The 21,020-nt window shown below is 29.7% G+C and overlaps 5 protein-coding genes across 11 annotated transcripts in view; 3 read left to right on the top strand and 2 right to left on the bottom strand.

Moving 5' to 3' along the window:
* The window catches only part of LOC105834768, a 225,607-nt gene extending 220,095 nt beyond the window's left edge, over positions 1-5,512 (top strand). For 3 of the 5 annotated variants that reach the window (XM_036288250.1, XM_012677468.3, XM_036288253.1), the window contains one exon: positions 1,905-5,512. In XM_036288250.1, coding sequence (XP_036144143.1) covers positions 1,905-2,185 — 281 coding nt within the window. In that variant the 3' untranslated portion in view covers positions 2,186-5,512. Of the gene's footprint in view, positions 1-246; positions 1,668-1,904 lie in introns of those variants that run through there. The other 2 variants (XM_036288252.1, XM_036288251.1) reach the window with 2 other exon arrangements.
* LOC105834770 (CD63 antigen) lies at positions 4,687-8,553 on the bottom strand. The gene is made up of 5 exons (XM_012677473.3): positions 8,367-8,553; positions 7,156-7,386; positions 6,751-6,909; positions 6,467-6,685; positions 4,687-6,287 (listed from the first exon to the last, which is right to left on the bottom strand). The coding sequence occupies exons 1-5, from the start codon at positions 8,445-8,447 to the stop codon at positions 6,180-6,182; spliced, it is 798 nt and encodes a 265-aa protein (XP_012532927.1). The 5' UTR covers positions 8,448-8,553; the 3' UTR covers positions 4,687-6,179.
* Positions 8,554-8,626: 73 nt separating this feature from the next.
* LOC105834769 (zinc carboxypeptidase) lies at positions 8,627-12,306 on the top strand. 2 transcript variants are annotated; one of them, XM_036288254.1, is made up of 7 exons: positions 8,627-9,514; positions 9,988-10,136; positions 10,419-10,931; positions 11,012-11,099; positions 11,237-11,436; positions 11,686-11,770; positions 11,954-12,306. In XM_036288254.1, exons 2-7 carry the CDS (start codon positions 9,993-9,995, stop codon positions 12,145-12,147), a joined length of 1,224 nt encoding a protein of 407 aa, XP_036144147.1. In that variant the 5' UTR covers positions 8,627-9,514; positions 9,988-9,992; the 3' UTR covers positions 12,148-12,306. The 2 variants fall into 2 exon arrangements, with proteins under 2 accessions (XP_036144147.1, XP_028046670.1); XM_028190869.2 differs by having other exon boundaries at positions 8,627-10,136.
* A 142-nt stretch (positions 12,307-12,448) lies between these two features.
* Positions 12,449-15,817, top strand: LOC118646027 (vicilin-like seed storage protein At2g18540). 2 transcript variants are annotated; one of them, XM_036288256.1, is made up of 8 exons: positions 12,449-13,655; positions 13,798-13,962; positions 14,196-14,225; positions 14,365-14,565; positions 14,786-14,815; positions 14,918-15,157; positions 15,347-15,409; positions 15,493-15,817. In XM_036288256.1, exons 1-8 carry the CDS (start codon positions 13,523-13,525, stop codon positions 15,555-15,557), a joined length of 927 nt encoding a protein of 308 aa, XP_036144149.1. In that variant the 5' UTR covers positions 12,449-13,522; the 3' UTR covers positions 15,558-15,817. The 2 variants fall into 2 exon arrangements, with proteins under 2 accessions (XP_036144149.1, XP_036144148.1); XM_036288255.1 differs by having other exon boundaries at positions 14,326-14,565.
* Positions 15,818-16,769: 952 nt separating this feature from the next.
* LOC118646098 lies at positions 16,770-20,957 on the bottom strand. Its single transcript, XM_036288391.1, has 3 exons — positions 19,420-20,957; positions 17,301-17,663; positions 16,770-17,181 (listed from the first exon to the last, which is right to left on the bottom strand). The coding sequence occupies exons 1-3, from the start codon at positions 19,475-19,477 to the stop codon at positions 16,877-16,879; spliced, it is 726 nt and encodes a 241-aa protein (XP_036144284.1). The 5' UTR covers positions 19,478-20,957; the 3' UTR covers positions 16,770-16,876.
* Positions 20,958-21,020: the final 63 nt, after the last annotated feature.

Below are 21,020 nucleotides of genomic sequence, written 5' to 3'. Positions count from 1 at the left end.
GCAGGTGGTATGCGAATAGCGCTTGCTCTCATAAGCTTAAAACGGCAACACCTTTTTCACCACACACATTCAAAGTCGACGTCACACGTTTACACGTCTTGTCACACTCGATCGTGCGGCTGTGTTTTGTCTACTCTCATAATTACTTTAGACACTCGCAATTAACACAGTACAATTCGGCGTCGCTATCGTTGGTGCTCAGCAGCCTTTTCGCTGTACATAGCCTTTTCCATATTTTCTGTTCAGATGGTAGCGCCTACGCGGTGTGCTTTGATTGTCACAAGAAAAGCTACGTAGTTCGGCTTAGTGACGATCAGTTTCTATAAACGACTTGACCAATTGGAAGGAATGCATTGCCGCGCCGGGGAACCTATTTCGTCCTGAACCACGTCCTGGACTGACCATTGGTTTATACTAACAGAATTATTAACCGGCAGTGATCGCTCCTGGTGTAGCGCCTTCACGCAATTCCATCTCTCCGTCTCGTTCACGCGTATACTCGCGTGGCCTACTTGACACATATTGCCGTCCGAAAGTCTTGGGACAAGATACAAAAAGGTACATTAAATGATAAATGAATATAAATTATATAATCAAAACATGTATATAATCAAAGAGGGAGATTACGCTGTGTAATTAAACGTAGTGCAATTTCTTAGATGCATTATATCTAGTTTTATATATGTATATGAATAATCAAATGTCTGCAAAGGCATGACGCAATTCAAAACATCCAAAGACTTTTAGACAAGAGTGCAAGTTAATGTGCAAATTTAGTATTTAAAAAAAAAGAAAGATGCGCGAGCGAATGTGCAATTTATGAAACTGCAAATACGAACATTATGTATATGTCAAATAAAATAAAATAAAACACGGCTCGTCAAGTGGAATTGCGTCAGGGTATAAATTGAGAATAATATAGTCACTTTTCTCTCTCGTAGTACTGCGAGCGAATTGATAATCTCTAAACCTTGTTGGCACGTGCAAGACCGTTTCAACATCTTCATCCTCCTTCTCGACTACTTTGTTTCATTATATGTCTATCTATGTTGGATCTATAATCTCGCTATACTATCAATCATTATTAATTTCACATAGGATTGCGTAACTTGAATAAATTTCTGTTTCTTGCTTCATAGAAGTAACATCTTTTATTATCATGTATTTGTACAATTCTGATTAATTTATCGTTATTCTCGAATAAATCATAATCATGTCACATAAGTACATCGGATAAATGGCGTGCAACGTGTTTGACAAATAATTCTGTTAAATATAAATTAGATATAAGGTTTTTATCAAAATTTCTATTTTAGATTAGTATATACTATTAGATTATTGTTAATTATTTATCAAAAAATTAGCTTGTATAAGATCTACTACAATAAAGCTTTAAATTAAGATCAAAAGTTTTTAGGAGTGAGCCAAAATATCAACATAACTTTTGCTTGTCTATGATCTGTCGCAGAAAACGAATACATTTAATGAAATTATCGCACGCACGATTTGTCCGACGTGCATCATGCATCATCCACTCGGTCGTGCACCCGCCAAATGCCTAAATTCTACAAAAAAAGAAAAAAAAAGAGAGGTATAACCGGTGCGGTGGAGCGATAGTAGTGGAAGACGGAGAGAACGATACGGATAGAGGAGCATGAGAGAGGAAAGGGAAAGAAAGGAAAGAACGAAAGAGGAATAGGGAGAGAGGGTGAGAGAGAGGGAGAATACGATGAAAGAGAGTGCTAAGCCGAGCTACTCTGTGTCTGCTAGAGCCGGTATAGAGAGAAGAGAGAAAGAGAGAGAGAGAAAGAGAGAGAGAAAGAGCGAGTCAAAATCGAGTCGATCGAGTGAAGTCTGAGAGCAGCATCTGTTGACCCGCTGCTGTGTGCCCTTGGTTTCTTCAGCGTCGGCGGCCCAGGCACATCGCGTCCTCCGGTTGCCGTCCACGTGGGGCTCTGCCCGGCCGTCGATCATCGGCCGCGGCGATGACTTCTTTGTGCGCTACGGGGACAAGGAGCGCGAGGCAGTGGCCTCGTTCGACTTCCTCGACGAGTTCGTCGCGGCGACGACGAAGGAGCCTTCTTCCTCGCTCGGAGACTCGGACAACAGCCCTTTCGATCTAGACGATGACGCACCATCATCTGTCGATCTCAACAGTGACATCATGAAGCTTTCGCCGCTTTAGGGACAACAGCGACGGCGGCGACGGATCGATTTTATAAAACATGTAGAATTTTTTGTTTAAACGCGAGCTCTTCCTTGCTAATGAAACGCAATGTCTTGATTCTATTGAATAACTCACGAAATCTAATTGTTTTAATCTTTTTTTTTTTTTAATATATAGATTTAATATAATTTTTAAATGTAAAATATATAATTTTAAATAAAATCATAATTTTAAATTGCTTTTTTTTTTTTATTGAAAAAGGATTAACTTTGGTTGCGTTCAGTAAGAAAAAGCAGCTTTACAACTGTAAAATTTTTTAATACGTTTGGTTCTTGCCCTTAGCTCCTGTCGGATCTAAATGCATAAACCAATTATATAAAAGAATTTTACAACAGTTGCAAAGCTGAACGCAGCCTTTGTAAATTTATCAATGTATTTATTTAGTTTGCTCTATTCTCATATTGATTTTAGTAAATGATTTTTAGCAGTTGTGTGAAGAATTAAGAAGCTTTTCTTAATAAATTAATCAGTAATTATTTGCCTTTTAAAAATATGTTTGTGAAGGTTTGCTTTTTTTATATGCTGCGATTATGATGTATGTACAGGTATAACATAATTTTTTTTTATAGATGTGTATACAAGTTTTATTAGTGGTGTCTACTAGGAAGAGTTCCGCGAATTTACTTAAACGCAACATCATCGTCAAATCATATACTTCCTAATCATGCCAATGATAGCGCATCAAAATGGCAAACTACCTGAACGTGTGATTCTATCTATTACGCAATAAAAGATAAACAATTATTCGCAAACAACGCTGTACTAATGGACGTTTTTTGTCAAAGATTGTTTTGTAATCATGTGAGAAATTACGTTAGATCAATGTCGCTCGCCATCCTTTACGACGAAAGAATGATTTGTACATTACCCTACAATGTCCTCGACGCTGCGGTTCGAGTTTTGGAATTTTACGGAGTCCTGACGTTTTATTCCCAACAATTGGGGAAGTTAAAGTGTCGCGCGTCGGAAATAGATTTATACTTTGAGACAATAGGCTGTCTTTTGTCTCTTTCTCTGCGAGCTTCCTCTTATTCAAGATATAAATAACGCACTGTCGTACAGTTGAAAGTAAACGAAAGCGAAAGCTGGTCAAGTAGGATCGTTAGCACGAGCTGGATACAACTTCCATCTAGATTCGATCTTAGCTTGTTTTCAACTAATGTCAGCCTATGTCAGGTTAAACAAAAACCCGATAGCTTTCTTTAATGTAAAACGACATGAATCTTGACTTGAACTTTCCGAACTGTACTTTGGTGCGCAAAACAAAAGGATCTACTAATGGGTATGTGTGGATAAATATTAATCAAAGAATTAGCGATAAGAATATGTAAACTGTAGTCGACCTGTGACATTAAAGTAGCGTGTACGACGGACACGGATCGCTACGATTGGAAGGCTCTCGTACCGGAGTGAACGCACAATGGCGACATAGATGTAGACTCATCTTGTAACCTTTTTACGAATATTTTGGATATTGTATATCGCAATTGCACAAAAAGCAAGATCTCTGATAAATCTTTGGAAATTAGCAGCATTCTCTTATGAAAATATTAAATTTATATATATTTATGTATTAACATTTAACTGTAAAGTAATTAAGGAATGATTATATTTCACTTCTAAAGATAATGTAAATTTATTAAAAATGTAAGTTTATTTTTAATTTACTTAAAACTTTTAAAAACATAAATTAAAAATTACGAATTCCATCAAATAACTCTATCAAAGATCTTGTGTTTGATTAAAAGAAACATAATTTCTCGAGAACGCATTTCAAACACATTCTCCACGGAATATAATTATAAAATGACTTCGAAACGCATAACGGCGCGATCACCTTCCAAAGTGAGCTTAGAGAACGTAGATTAAAAAGTACTCGTCGATTTTCTATGACCCGATATTTTATATTCCTACCCTTATCCACTTTCCTTGCCCCCTTTGATCTTGTTATCAACGAGCATTAAGAGCCACGAATATCGTTAAAACTGATTCGGTCCATGCGTGATGAACTATTTTCTTCTGTCCCTAGAGATAAGAACGAGCCTGTACATTTTGCTTCCGAACTTTGTAATATAGTAGGTTTGTGATGAAGAGAGAGAGAGAGAGAGAGAGAGAGAGAGAGAGAGCGAGCGATTTTTTGTGCGTAAAAACACTAACGATTACTTTGTTGCGTGAACGAATTCAAGGAGTTACTTTGGCATAATTTGTACGAAATCCGTCGCTCCGGGACGAGCGAATTTCTGAATAACGTGATTTATGATCGGATTTATAGGCGTAATATCATTAGCGTACGTAAACATAAAGTAACGAGTCGATAGGGATCGAGATATTTTACACGTAGATGTATACCCACATGTGACGAGATTCAATATTCGAGATGGAGAGGCTGCACGGACGTTAAAAGTTGCCCTGCATTTTCTCGCATTGCTGCTGTTCTAGTCAAGCAAGTGAGACTATGATTTTTTTTTTACAAACTGGAGCTTGGTCAAGTTTATCTCAATATACTGTATTATTTCTTATTATAAAGCAGGCACATTGATTGATCTTACAAAAATATTCTGAACAATTTGAAAAATTTGTTCAAGCTACAAAGATCCAAATAATCTCGCAGTTTTTTTAAATATAACGTAAACTTTTCTCGAAAAACATTTTCTGAACATTTGAGAAGGATTTTAGGAATATATAAATTATGATTTTGTGATATGTGAATGATATTTTATATTATCACGATCATATGTAAGGTAACATTTTAATAAATAAAATGACGATTAATTTTATACACATTACTATTATTATTAAATAATGATACAGATCTAACATACAGTGAAAAAATATTATTAACAGTTGTGTAAAAAGAACTTTTCCAGTTTTATCGGCATGCCGTGCAGAGTTAATTAATACCAATTAGTGATAATCTTAAAAGATTTTCCGTTGCTATGTATACTAATTTCAACCATAGAGAGGCCGTAATTTATTTGACTATTTATTTTACTTAAAATGCAAAACTGATAGTAAAGATGTAAAACTCTCTTCTCGAAGAAACAACTTTTGTCCTGCAGCCTAAAAATAATAGACTAATGATATAGCTTTAAGATGTTTGTAAGTTCTACATTGGGAGCAGCGATGCCTCCATTATTCCCGGTCTCGCAGTAGAAGTCAAACGATAATCTCGTGAAATGAGACTTGCTGAACGACGATGTACATAGTATGTATTATAGCTCAACACAAATGTAAGTTATCCTTTCTTGAACTTAATAAATAACGACAATATATATGAACGTAAAACGAAAAATTCTCTTATAATTGATTACCTTTAACTACATTTATTTACTTATTATGCAGAGCTAGAGAGTTTTGCAGTAATAGCAGAAGCAGCAGCAACAACAGTATTAATAATCGTATATGAGTGCATATTGCATCGAAAAAAGAAAAACGATGAAATAAATAATTAAACAATATATAAAATATATTATAGACATATACACATCCATTATGTATCTAAATGTAAACCCATTAGATTAGAGTAGACATATGATCGCATAGTTGCCATAGTTTATAAGGTAAAACAATCAACCTTTAAGATATTATTTGTTTTCTCTTTCTTAAAGAGAAAAATTAGTTTTATTGATGTACGAAACAATTTTATGTATTAAATAATTACAGATTTTTTTGGTTTTTGTATTTTCATATTTTTATCGAAAACAGGTGTGAACTTGAATCAAAGGACAATTATATACATATATTAAAATATATGTATATTGATGATACGATATTCAAATGTATAAATATGTATAAAAAGAGAAAGTTAGGAACATAGTACAAACAAAACATTTTAATATTATTTAAAAATAAAATCAATATTTGTTTGTAGATCTTGAATCAAGTGCGTTAAAATTCCTCCCAAAAGAGTTAAAATATCAAAGCGAACTGCAAATATTTTATTAGAATTATTTCAGCGAGGAGTGACGTGTGGCTGTTGATACTTCTTTGTTTGCGTCTCCATTGCATTCCTTTTTCTTATAGAATATACCAGGTACAGTGCGATAATGAAGCCAACGAACTGAAAAGAACGAAAAAATATACACACGAAATTTTTTCAGCGAAAAATTTTAGCATGAAAACATTTCTGAAAGCTGGCATAAAATCATAATTATTATCTCGTATTTCTTCCAATTAAATGAATATATATATTTTTTCAACTTTTATGTAATTTCTTCGTATTTTACAGCATCTATTTACCTCAACTACTGTGACAATCAGCGTGAAAGTGCTTATTGCGTAGATGCTGAATGCCAATGTATATCCATAAACACTTAACAAATGTACACAGCCGCGTCTATATTTTACATCATCTTCAGTGCACGAATCAATTCTCCACGAATCGCAGCAACTGCCTGGGATTGGACTACGAAGAATCTCCGCGTAATCACGGTAAGAATTAATACCGCAGCAAAATAACTGCAAAAAGTTATTTTATGTAAATATTTTCATTCAGAAAAATATATTATTCTTAAAATTCTTACTCCGGCCTGAGTGTCATCTATAAAATGCTTGTCCCCCTCTCGCTGATAGTAATTTTTGAAGGCTTCTATAAAATCATCTTTAGCTGTTGGTACCTTTACGAGCATGTAGATCGCAGCGGTTGCTTGTGCAATTATCACAACCAAGAATAAAACTGCAAACTATACAGAAGCAACAACATTAGCGCATCAACTCGATCTTTTTCAGTGTTAAATCAAAACTGTCCAACTGTCCGAATAATTGTGCCGTTTAAATCCCGCGCGAATACGCACGATAATTAAAAAAAATATCGATGATAAGAAATATTTATCAGATATAGGTTTGCTCTCTGTTTTCGCACGATAAAAGCGAGATTACTAAGCTTTGTAAGTTCTGAGTAGGAAGATAACGTTTATGGAAAAACTTACTGTAGCAGTCGTGCAGAAAGTATAGGACCACCAATTCCTGAACTTCGCGTTGTCGAAATACAATAAGCTGAATCCGCCTCCGAAGAAAGCGATAAGAAAGAGAGAGGTACCGACAATCATAAGAACTTCCAACGAAATAGTAGCGTCGTCTTTCCAGGCCGTGATTCTGTTCACACTTTCGATCTGGAAGGTTGCTGCTCTGGACCAGGCTACTGTGGACAATCCACATACCTGCAACGAGATGTTTTATATGTTTGCATTATGAGCTTATATCTTAAGTATTCTTATCGCTATTAGCTCACAATTTTTGCAATGTATCTTTAATTAATTTAAAATTAAAAAATATTTCTCTCTGCCGGACAATGATAATTATGTTCTATAATGTTTTCTGATTATATTTTCCTTCTCTGAAGAATGAATAATCATATGAATTTTTATGGCATATTGCTTTAACTTTAATATTAACATATAAAAATTAAAGCAACAACGACAATTTTGATCAAGTTTTTTTATTTATTATTGTTAATTTAAATAAATGCAACATTTTGATCTTCACTTTTGATTTTAGGTTTCAAGTAATAAATCAAAAAACAAGATTGAAATTATTGTTGTAGAAATGTTATAAGTCCATGAATTCGTTCCAAGAAAATTATAGTCCAAAATATGTCTCTTGTATCAAAAATTTGAAGACAATCACAAGTATATTGTAATCACAAGTACGATTAAATACAGTATTCCTGCAATTTTGAATTGCTATTCACCGATTTAATTTTGAGGCGTCGAATTAATTTGCAGCTTTATACGTAAGTTCAAAAATATATAAGTGTACATAATGATTTGAGAATAATAAATTATATATATATATATATATATATATATATATATATATATATAATTTCAATTTTTTAAAATTTTATATTATATATAACAAAATTATAAATGAATAATAAAATTAATAAATAACAAATAAAAGTTTTTTTTTCTAACTTTCTTACACACACACACACACAAAATATACTACATGAGTTTATGAAATTGAAATAAAGATAAAATTACAATGTAATTAAGATAAAGTCACAATTTTATTTTAAAATTATAAGTTATGAATTTTTTAAAATATGTCCAGCTATTCACGTAACAAATTATCATTGTCGAAAATGCGACGAATTAATATTATGTTGTCACTTTTCACGCAGAGCTTGCATACTTACTGCGATATAAACGTTAAATGTGTAAAAATAAAATTTCTCGAAAGTACGTCTGTTGACCGAAAAGCTGTTAAGCAGGCCCATTTTGCTCAACCGATCCTAATCATCGGTCACAAAACGAAAAGGTAAGCAATGCGCAACGCGTGCGTAGAAGCAAACTGCCTGTCAAAGCGAGGTCTGTAGCTCGTAATATGTGGCGATATCGATCACCTTTATGATTATAGGCGATAACACCGTTGGATGATTCATAAATTTCGAGAAACGTTCCGGCTCATCTTTTATACGCATTGTTTGCCGGCAAAGGCGCGAAATACGAGTTTAAAACAATATCGGATAAGAATTTCATCGCGTGGCAGTGCAAATTAAACACAAAAAGGGAATAGTCGACCACTTTTGAAAAAACTAAGTTAAAATACATATAGGATTTTACGTAAGATTTCTATATACTATACATGGTTACCAAATTTTTACAAAAATTAGAAGTATAGACAGAAAAAGTATAAATTCTCGTATTCTTTGTGAATAAAACTCAATAACAATCAACGATGTTATACTTCATCTATCTTGTAAATTAATTAAAAGCTTAATTTATAATAAGCATAATATATCGATGAATCTAAGATAAATTATTATATATTTTATTTTTAGAATGTTCATGCTATTAGTTTAAAAACAAGTGCAACTTTTATACAGAGATGTGAAATTGAGTATTTGTGTCTTTGTGTATTTGTGTTATAAATATATGGTTTTGATAAACACATATTTGATAAACACAATATATACATAAACATATACAAAATAAACAGATATTGAACAAAAATATGATAATTATACATTCTTTTAAAATTTATATAAGATCTGTTTAGTTTAATTTATAAAAATGCATTGTAGATTGTATTAGACTCTCATCTTTATATCTAATAAATTTTATTTGGACCTAATCTGTGTCAAACTGATGTCTTTCCTGGCTAAGTCAGTTTTTAGGACAGCTTGTACGTTCAGTTTGACTCGGTTCGTTGGAGATCAACGTTGTCTTCGGAGAAGAAGATAACAGCATCCTGCCTTTCTTGCTTGTTCTATCAATTCTCATTTGACTAGATTTTGACTGTCAGGCTTCAGTCATTCCTAGCAAAACGCATTGAATTAAGCAGGTTTGATCACGCATGATTCTTATTTTAGATTATAAATATTTGTAAAAAGTATTTCATAATTTGAGTATATTTTGATATCGTCTTGTAATATACACATAACACTTATAATATTAAGCATATATCTTCACCCTTAAAATTCTTATTAATGTGTTTTTAATATATTATGTATATGCAAAACTGTTACATGTTCCTATACATTATCAGAATTATACGATTCAAATATTGTATACATATGTACATACATAAAAAATTGAAACAATAACTGACAAACAGGAAATTATTGTTTTGTAACCAGTAAATCGATGTCTAAAAAATTAAAATTCTGACGCGCAAGAGTTATATGTATATGAACATGTAACAAATAACAATTATTAATAATAAAGTTATCTTATAATAAGAATAATGTAATGCACTTATGTAATGTAGAAATATATTCACAATTTACTAATTCAGAGAAATTTATTCGTATATAGTTATCATGTGGAGAATAATAGCATTGTTTATTATAATCACGGGTCTAGCTGTTGCTAAGGTGACATATGAAAATTACAAACTCTTCAGCCTTGTCCCGGCATCACAAGCACAACTGAGCATTCTTCATTTGTTGAAACATGATGGATCAGTAAGTGAGATTAAATAAAATTAGATAAAAACAAAAAGATAATAAAAATTTGCAATTTCTCTTCCAACACGAAAGTGAATTTCACACTAATAAATTTTGCTCAAAATAGAAATTATTATGCATTTTATGTTTCTATAAAATAAATAAAATCAATTTTATGGACAGATATTTGATTTATAAAAAAAAAACTTAAAATAAAAAAGCTTTAAGAAATATGAAATTTTGTCAATAGGCTTAAGATTATATTTTAAAGAAAATCGCACAACTTTACCTTATTTACAGTTTAATTATTGGCAAGAACCAAGTTTCATAAACCAAGAAGTGGACATTATGGTACCCCCTCACAAACTGACGGAATTCACCGAAATTTTAAGCATTTTCAAATTTTCTTATACAGTCAAAATTGAAAATATCCAGGAACTAGTCGACAAAACGATCCCCCAGCATCCATCGAAAAGCTTTAATTTTAAAGACTATCACAGATTCAACAAAATCAACTTACACATGATTCACTTGGCTAGAGAGCATGATAACGTGGAATACATTCCGATATGTTGTACATATAAAAATTATATTATTGGAGGCGTACACATAAAGAATGGTGAAGAAAAGCCTACAGTTTTCATCGAGGGTGGCATGCACGGCAGGGAATGGATTTCGCCGGCGACTGTCATGTACATCTTGCAAGCATTATTGACAAGCAATGATATGCTTGTGAGACGTGTAGCTGAGAGTCATAATTGGTATATCTTTCCAGTACTCAATCCTGATGGATATGAGTATACATTTACTGACGTAAGATTTATTTTACACAGCATTATTTGCAATTTTATAAATTAATATTACGTATGTGAGCTTTCTTTAACGATTTTCAGGACAGATTATGGAGTAAAACACTTCAACCGTCTAGTGCGATCTGCAATGGATCGGATCTTAATAGGAACTGGGGTTATTTATGGAATAGTAAGTATATATTGGGCGAATAAAAGAATGTAACAAGTAGAAAAACGTTATTAAATCTTCAGATTTTTAGAGCGAGGAACTTATGACATTATGAGATCCATTTGTATAGTAATATTGTAATAATTTGATATTTGCAGATTCTAATACTATTAAAAATCCTTGCGCTGAAAATTATCCTGGAAGTAAGCCATTCTCGGAAAGAGAAATAGAAAGTATATCTATATTTATGTCCAAACGGCGCATTGACACATACGTTTCGTTCCAAAGTTATGGACAAAAATTGATGATCCCTTACGCCTATACGCTAGAACATACTGTTCCCAATTATGATTGGCTGGTAAAAAAATTGCAATGATAAAAAAGAATCTTGTTTTTGAAAAATACTTAAGATAAAAAGAAATAATATATTTCACATCAAATAAAATTTGAATCAATATTTGATTGTTTTTATGGCTTTATATAGATTATACTTTTTTGCATAAAATACATTCTTCAGGCTCTGTTTGCTATTGATACGGTAACATATATTATTTGCACATTCAATGTGATTAAATAATGGGAATCAATGTAATATTTGTCATTCTAGATGCGTATCGCTACAGAAGCAGCCAACGTACTTAAATGGCAACACGGTACCCATTATCAGGTTGGAACTGTTAGCAATTTGACAGGTCAGCAAGTAGATGCATAATTATCTGGAATAATTTATCTCGTTTAAAATCATTTTTATGTATTTCTTGTTCATGTATGTACAGAAAACTAAAATGGTTATTATTTTATTTTGTTAGTTAGATATATAATTGCTCTATTTAAAAAATATCATAATATTATAACAAATGTAAAATTATTTATAGGTATAGCAGACGGTACTAGTATAGATTATGTCACACGTATTCTGAACAAGCCCATCGCGTTTGTCTACAAATTGCGCGATACATCGCGTTACGGCTACTTGCTACCGCCTGAAGAGATTGTTCCAACTGGAGAGGAGACTCTAAAATCTCTTATGACTTTATTATATTATATAACTGAAAAGATTTTAAATTAAATATGCCAAAATTTAAAAAAAATGAAAATTTACTCTTCATGTATTGTTATTGCTCATACATTTTTATTGACCATATAGCAATATTATTTTTCCATGTAATCTATCGATATTATTTGTAGATAATGACAAATAAACTACAATATTACGTTTTTAATTATATATAATGAATCGAATTTTTTATGTTTTTATTATTACCAGCGTAATTATTTGCATGTATTCTTGAAAGACTTTGATTTATTTTTTAGAATATTGATTCCTGATATTTTTTATTTATATGAATTAATATTTAAATATAAATAGTTAACAAGAATAAAAAATAAAAATAGGATAATAAATTATAATAATAAATAAATTATCTGAGTCAAGGAAGTCTTTCTATACCAGCTGGAGCTGATATGAAAGAATATAAAAATATTTTAAATATAAAAGCATAAATTACAGCATAAATATTTTCAACAATAATAGGATTAAGATAAAAATGTGAAACGTAAAGATGAGAAAATCGATATCTGGTCAGCTAAGGTTGCTTTTAGATCAACTTCTATGTTTAGTTTGAATTAGTTCATTGGAGATCAACGTTATCTTTGGAAAAGAAGATAACAGCATCCTGTCTATCTTGCTTGGTCTATGGATTTTCTTTCGACTACATTTTGACTAACTGCCTGTCATTCTAGCAAACACAATTTAAATTTAGCAAGTTCAACGACGTATGATTTTTTTCTTTATAATAAATATTTTTAAATTAAAGTACTTCTTGGATTGAATATCGCCAATTCTGAACAGATAAATTAAAGGGATTTTTTCTGTTAAATCGTTACTATACCATTGGACATATTATTGTAAAACTAGAAACTTCGAAAAACAAAAATATTTTTAATTAAATTTTAACCCATTTCGGCCCAAATGTCCACTATTTTTTCTTCACGTTTAACGCTCAAACTTTTTACATAGACGTCGTAGAAGAAAAACTTGACATAGAATTTTCAATAGGTTGAAATCTCCTCTTTCGAATACCGGTGTCAGAATTGATCTACAAAGCAAGTAAAAAAAGTTATGGCCCATTTCTCCAAACAAGAGCAATATTTTTCGACATTTTTTTCCGAAAATTTCATATTTTGGAATTCTAAAATATGGAATTCTTCTTTGATAATTAAATTCATCGATATGGTGGATGTGGTCGATAGCTGAACCGCTGAAGAACAAAATTTGTATCTTTATGAGTATTGTGAAGGATGATAAGAAAAACATGACGATCGATTCTTAATTGGCTAACGTCATGCGACAATTTTGATATTATCTTAAAAATTTACATAATTTTTTGGCCCAATATTTTCAAAATTACAAAGTAGATGTTTGTTCTGTAACATTAATAATTATGTATAATAATATAAGACATGCCAGATATGTTCATAGTCCAGAAAGAATACAAGTATATGAAGCACGTTCTTATCGAGCTCGTTTAAGAGCTGCTCAACGTAGAGGAGAAGAACGTCGAAGAATGTTAGATGGTAAATATAACATTCACGTATAATCATAATAATAGCGTAATGTAAGTGCATCACACATAAATATAATAATCTAAAGTATATCAAAATATACAAAATTTATAAAATATACACCCTCTAAGAGAATTTGTACAACCTCCTCCAGTATCACCTCCAAGAGAAGAATTCTTTGTCGAATATGTTCCGAGTCCAGAAAGAAGAAGAAGACAAGTCGAAGAAGAAGGCTATCAACCACGTTCTTATCAAGCTCGTTTAAGAGCTGCTCAACGTAGAGCAGAAGAACGTAGAAGAATTCGTAGAATGCCAGATTGTAAATATAACATTCATGTATAATCATAACAATGGCGCAATGCAAGCGCATCATATATAGATATAACAATCTAAACTATATCAAAATATACAAAATTTTGTTTCCAAATAATATTATAATAAATAAATTTCTGTTTAAAGTAATCAGTCAAATAAAATAATAATGTCAAAATAATAATAAAATTATTTAATTTTGTTTTTCAATTTTTAACCATATTGACCATATCGGCGAAGTTGATATCGAGGAAGAAGACATAGGAAGACGTAAGTTGCATCATGATTGACATGTGTTACATTTAGATTTTTACTCCATTACATTTTCTCTAATATTTCACTCCAAGAGAATTTGTACAACTTTCTCCAGGTGATTTACCTTCAAGAGAATTTGTACATTCTTCTCCAGAACCACTTCCAAGAGAATTTGTACAACCTTCTCCAGTATCACCCGCAAGAGAAGCACTCTTTGCCGAATATGTTCCTAGTCCAGAAAGAAGAAGAAGACAAGTCGAAGAAGAAGGCTATCAACCACGTTCTTATCAAGCTCGTTTAAGAGCTGCTCAACGTAGAGCAGAAGAACGTAGAAGAATTCATGGAATGCCAGATCGTAAATATAACATTCATGTATAATCATAACAATAGCGTAATGTAAGCGCATCATATAAATATAACAATCTAAACTATATCAAATATACCAAATTTTGCTTCCAAATAATAAAATAATAAATAAATTTCTGTTTAAAATAATCAGTATGTCAAATAAAATAATAATAAAATTATTTAATTTTGTTCTTCAATTTTTAACCATATTGACCATATCGGCGAAGTTGATATCGAGGAAGAAGACATAGAAAGACGTAAGTTGCGTCATGATTGACATGTGTTACATTTAGATTATTTTACTTCATTACATTTCCTATAATATTTTACTCCAAGAGAATTTGTACAACTTTCTTCAGGCGATTTATCTCCAAGAGAATTTGTACAACCTTCTCCAGAACCACCTCCAAGAGAATTTGTACAACCCTCTCCAGTATCACCCGCAAGAGAAGCACTCTTTGCCGAATATGTTCCGAGTCCAGAAAGAAGAAGAAGACAAATCGAAGAAGAAGGCTATCAACCACGTTCTTATCAAGCTCGTTTAAGAGCTGCTCAACGTAGAGCAGAAGAACATAGAAGAATTCATGGAATGCCAGATCGTAAATATAACATTCATGTATAATCATAACAATAGCGTAATGTAAGCGCATCATATAGATATAACAATCTAAACTATATCAAATATACAAAATTTTGCTTCTAAATAATATAATAATAAATAAATTTCTTTAAAATAATTAGTATGTAAAAATAAAATAATAATAAAATTACTTAATTTTATAATTCAGTTTTTAACCATATCGACCATACCGGCGAAGAAGATATCGAGGAGGAAGAAGAGATAGGAAGAGGTAAGTTGCGTCACGATCAACATGTGTTACATTTGGATATCTAAACTATTTCTATAAAAGCATTATATTTTTTTCTGAAATAGTAAGAGAAGAATCCTTCGAACGACGAAGAAACTACCGATGTCCTGAACCGAATGGTACTCCTTGAACATCGAGACGTGCAAAATCAAGATATAGTGAAATAGAGATGACATACCCAGAAATGATTTAGCGTGCCTCCTTTGAGAAAAATATTTGAAAATAACTAATTTAAAGAATCTTTTTCTTCTCTCTTATAATATATAGATATATATGTAAATTTAATTTGCTTGATGAAACACAAATGCAAATATTGAAATGTAAATTAAAGTCTAGTAGAGAATATATTATCACTTCTGATCACATTTCTTAAATGTACGTTGTTATCGCAATCAAAGCTGACTAGATTTTCTGCTATTCCAAACGTAGTTTTGGTTAGCGACCTTTCTTCCGTCCATAAATTGTTTTCTTCTTACTTTTACTCATGTTTGCGTTTCGAAAAAAATGTCTGTAATAGTTTTCAGCACATTATGTTTGTTTTGAAACAGACGCGGTACTTATATATATGTTTGCGTGAAGTAAGAGCTTTTGAGCCAGCGCGAAGCGCGAGCGAAAAAGCTAGTTTTTTAATAATACTAATGCTTATTATATTATTAGGCGCCAAGAGTAATATAAATTCTTTTATCTTTACATTGAACATCAATTCTTATTTTATCGATCCTAATTTTTAAATATTGTTAAGTAAGAGACATTGTTTAATTTCACAGACATGTGTAATTTCAAGTATAAAATTTTATGATTACAAAATATGACATTATAATTTTACTAATATATGTTGACAAGAATTAAATATACCAATTCTTAAATATGTGTTTTGCAACTATTACGTATCAGATAACATAATTTTAAATTTTTATTGTAATAAGTATAACGTTCAAAGTAATACAAAGATAAAAATAACATTTCTATTTCATATTATTTTACACTAATCTATTACGATAGTAATTTATAATTAAATAATAATCTGTGCTATTAATCTATATAATGATTAAACGATATTTCTTTTATCTAACCTAAATAAAACATTTTGCTTTTTTTATAATATTGTTATTAATTAATATAATTAAAATATATTATAGCTAATATATTTTAATTCTTTTTTAGTTAAATCAGAACGCATTATAAGATATAAAATAATATAATGAAAATATATTACAGATAACATATTTTAATTTTTCTTTAATTAAATCGGATTGCACTATGGGATGCATAAAACGACTTGATGATGAAGAATTTCAATATCTTGTATTCATAGTCGGAGCTTAAATATAAGATTGTGTTAGGTTTATATATATTTTTAAATACTCCGTAGTAAATGAAATGATCCATACAGTATCTAAAAATGAATCATTCCAAATATAAGAACAAAATATGAATATCTGAGACGTTTTATGCTTCATCGGGAAACAATTGTTCAAATCTGTTGTAGACAATAGTGTTAAAAACAAAAATAAAAAGTTTAGAGAGCGTCTCTTCTAATTTTGGCGTAATTATATTAATTATTTCCTGTGAATTATCGTTTATGATTTTGGTAAAAACTTCGTGTAGTTGATTTAAGTTTTTCTCGCTTTCATCAAACTCATAATTAAATTTTTTTATGTTGAGAATAGAATTTACTTTTGATAGATATAATTGTTTTTTACCGTTCTTCATTACTTCTTTCGCATCTACACTTATCTTTCCGTATACGTTATCTACGAAAGAAAACATAAATTAATAATTTTTATGAAAGAAACTAATTATAAATTTTTATGTTAAAGTAAATATTTTTAATAAACTTGTGTTTGATATAAGATTGACTATTTTATGATACCTGAAGTAAAGTGAATTAGTCCTTCATTAGCAAGTGACACCAGTAAACGTATGTCAAAGTTATAAACGGAGTCCATAGAAAGATTTTTTATTATGCCACCAATCTCGAAATGAAGCCTGTCAGAAGATACATTTAGAGAAGTTACATCGAAATTACAAAATCCTTTTATTTTTGAGTTTTTGACAGACAATTTCAGATTATCCGTGTCAAAAACATCAATTTTGTCAATAATTATTGGTTCTTGCGGAGGAAGATTTAATTCCGGTATTCCTGTGCAAATATAACTCTTCACACTATTAGTGTTGTCTGCAAAGCATTGACTGTAGTTGGAATCTTTTCGACCACATATGTGGATGTAGGAAGCTAGAAAAAGTTCAAATTATTTAGTTTAGCTTGTAGTTTGGATTAAATATTTAATAAGGTAGATAACAGTAAAAAAGCGGAAAGCAAACTTATTTTACTTACTTTTGTATAGTACCAATATCAATTCAAATATTTCAAATAATGAAAAATGAAATTAAATAATAATGTAACGTATATAACTATTTGAATTATTTGAAGTATTTGTTAATAATTATATTTCAATGTACTAAACAAAGTTACGTAGCTTCTGTATAATTTTCTTCTAATTTTTGTGTCAATTTTTCGCTAAATAACAAAAAAGTACTACTAAATTAATTAAAGTAGTGATTTTACATGTATAATAGTTATTACTTAAACACAAACTTCTAAGCAAAAATATTTTTTATTGCTGCAAAATTACAATTTTGTATTATTAAAATGTTATTTTAAGTATTTTATATAAAATGTAACAAATAATATTTACTATATTTTAATAGAAGAGAAAAAGACACTCAAAGAAAAAATCTTGCAACTTTAACAAAAATTATTTGTGTATAAAATCTAACTAAAATAAATGAGGTACCTGTACCCAATATAGCCATGTACCCCAAAAAAATTTGGCTCACCTTCTATTTTCAAATAATTACACAATGAATTTCACAGTTCGCTAATATATCGTTCAGGAAGTCAAAGAGCACAGCGATGAAAACATTGAAAAAATGTTTTCTATTAAGTTTAAAATAATATATTATAACCAAAAATGTAAACTTAAAGAGATAATTTATAGAAAGCAAAATAAAGTAAATAAATTTGTTTCTTTTTATGTTTAAAGATACATAAATATAAACTTAGCGTGAGATTTATTAAACTCCTAGTAACCGCAATGGGTTAAAAGACAAATTATTAGCAAATATTCTTAATTGTTATAAAACATAAGTAAAATAAGATTTCATAAAACTTCCTCTAAGACTTATTTTCTACAAATACGTAAAAAAATGCAATTTTAAAATATTAAATTTTATTTAAACACACTGTTTTTTAATTTTGCGAAGATTAAAAATTAATTAGTAAAAAATAATAAATACTGCTCTATAAAACATATGTTATCTGAGACATCTTTTTATTCCCGTTTTATTATTTATAGATCAAACACTAAACTGCACTGACTACATTAAATTCTAATATATTGATACAATTGTTGCAAAAACAAAATAAAACGTAGTCTACGTCATTGTCTACAAACATTTGTTTAAAAATATAAATTCCAAGTTTAAAAAAATATTTTTATAAAAACAAATATTTTTTAATTAATAAATAATAAGTTAAAGATATGTGTTAAATAATTTGCAAAGTGTAATTCTCGAAAATACAATCGGTGTATACATTTTTTCGGTGTATACTATACATTTCTGTCGAGATTTATAAAAAGTATAAGATTGTGAAACTTTATTTCAAACCTGAAAATTTTACAGAAAAAGTAAAATATATAATATTTAGATTTATGTAAAAAAAAGTAAATAATCTAACCTATATTCTTATATTATATATACTGCAATTAACGTTAAACTTATCTTTAACAAAATGAGTTATTAGTTGTTTATTAATTTTTATTGTTAAGATTTGCCAAATTGTTAAACTACTTAATTATCGCGTTAAGATCTGTTTACACAATATAAAATGATACAATTTTAAAACAAACGTATTTCTTTCACTCTTTATTAAATAAATTAAAATCGAAATATAAACGTGTAACAAATACTTATTATTATTAACTTACGTATTTCATTTGCCGCATATGCTGTTACAAACATAAAAGTAAAGAATATTGCAAACATTTCTCATAGAAAGATTTTTCTGCAAAGTAGCACAAAACTACATCAAACAACAAAATAATTTTAACTAATGTACGACGAAGATGAATCAAACGTAATGCAAAACAATCGACCTTTTATGCTAAAGTTTTTATACTAGCAAAATTATTTTTGAAATGTTTCCTCAAAACGCACTCTTAATGCCACATATAAAATCAAAGTATCCTTTTATACATTCTCTTTTAGTGTGTCTCTTTTTAGCCCGTGCATGATCTTTTGATCAACAAGTTGTAGAGGGAGAGCAGATCAAGAAGATAATTTTAATTTATAATTCTTAATGACTTGGAAAGAAAAAGAAAAACATAAAAAAGTTTAGAATTAATTTGTTTCTTTAGTACATACATACATACATTTTATATCTGAACTTGATTGTATCTCATCAAATTAGGTTCTCTGTAATTAAATAATCTACTTCTAAATTCTCATACTTTCAAATTATTTAAAATAAAATTTACATTTGAATTAAAAACAAAGTTTATGAATAATAAATAAGAAATAAAAATAAAGTTATCTTTAAAAAAAATTTTGTTTACACAATAGTATATATATTGTAATTAATATGTATATTATATTATAATTATATGTTTATTAAAGACAAACTGTGTTCCAATATCCAATTATACACAGAAGTGATAAAATTAAAATCTTGCTGACGTACATATTTTAACAGACTTACAATTAGTAGTGATTCATAATGATCTCCATTAGCAAGATAAAAGTCGGATAAAATTTTCAAACGAAAAAACATGTTTAGCAAAGCGTAAAGATAGCATAATTTTAATGATCTTTCTTGCAGCTATAATAAGTTATTTTTGCTCGAGAATAGGGTGGAATTTTTTAGATAAAGTATTTTACAAGATAAAATATTATATGTATATATATTTGTAGACAATTTCTATACTGTACTGTACAAACAAAGTAAATTTTTATATAAAGACACATACGAGAATTCCATGTTTTATAACAGCGGCAATGTCTCCGCAGGTACAATTGTGTAAACAATTCATCATATAAAAAAATGTTTTTAAAATATAATATTAACTTTGTAAAATACTATTACTCATTTGCTTTTCACCCTCCATTTTACATCTCCATCCTCGCAAAGGTACTTTAATTTGTGATGTATGTTTGTTCATGGACTAACTATCATATGAAACAATTCTATATATGCGTATTAAACAATTGTCGAAGAATTTTTTTATTTTTGAACTATTATCTAGAACAAGTATAACAGGTATAAACATGAATTAAAGCGGCATTAAAAAAATATATACATGAATGTACATATATAACCATATAAAGAAGTTATTTTCACAGATAAAAAAGAAAATTTGAGACCCGTCAATAGTTATGGTAACACTCATTACCGCGTAACACTTATTACAGGTATAAACATAAATTAAAGTAACATTAAAAAAAAATTTATATATGTATATGTATGTATGTGTGTATATATATATATATATATATATATATATATATATATATATATAACCAGATAAAAAAG

Source organism: Monomorium pharaonis, chromosome 6, assembly GCF_013373865.1.
Source record: "Monomorium pharaonis isolate MP-MQ-018 chromosome 6, ASM1337386v2, whole genome shotgun sequence".
Taxonomy (NCBI): domain Eukaryota; kingdom Metazoa; phylum Arthropoda; class Insecta; order Hymenoptera; family Formicidae; genus Monomorium; species Monomorium pharaonis.
The sequence above is the reverse complement of the archived record's forward strand: the minus strand, read 5'-3'. Positions and strand labels throughout refer to the sequence as shown.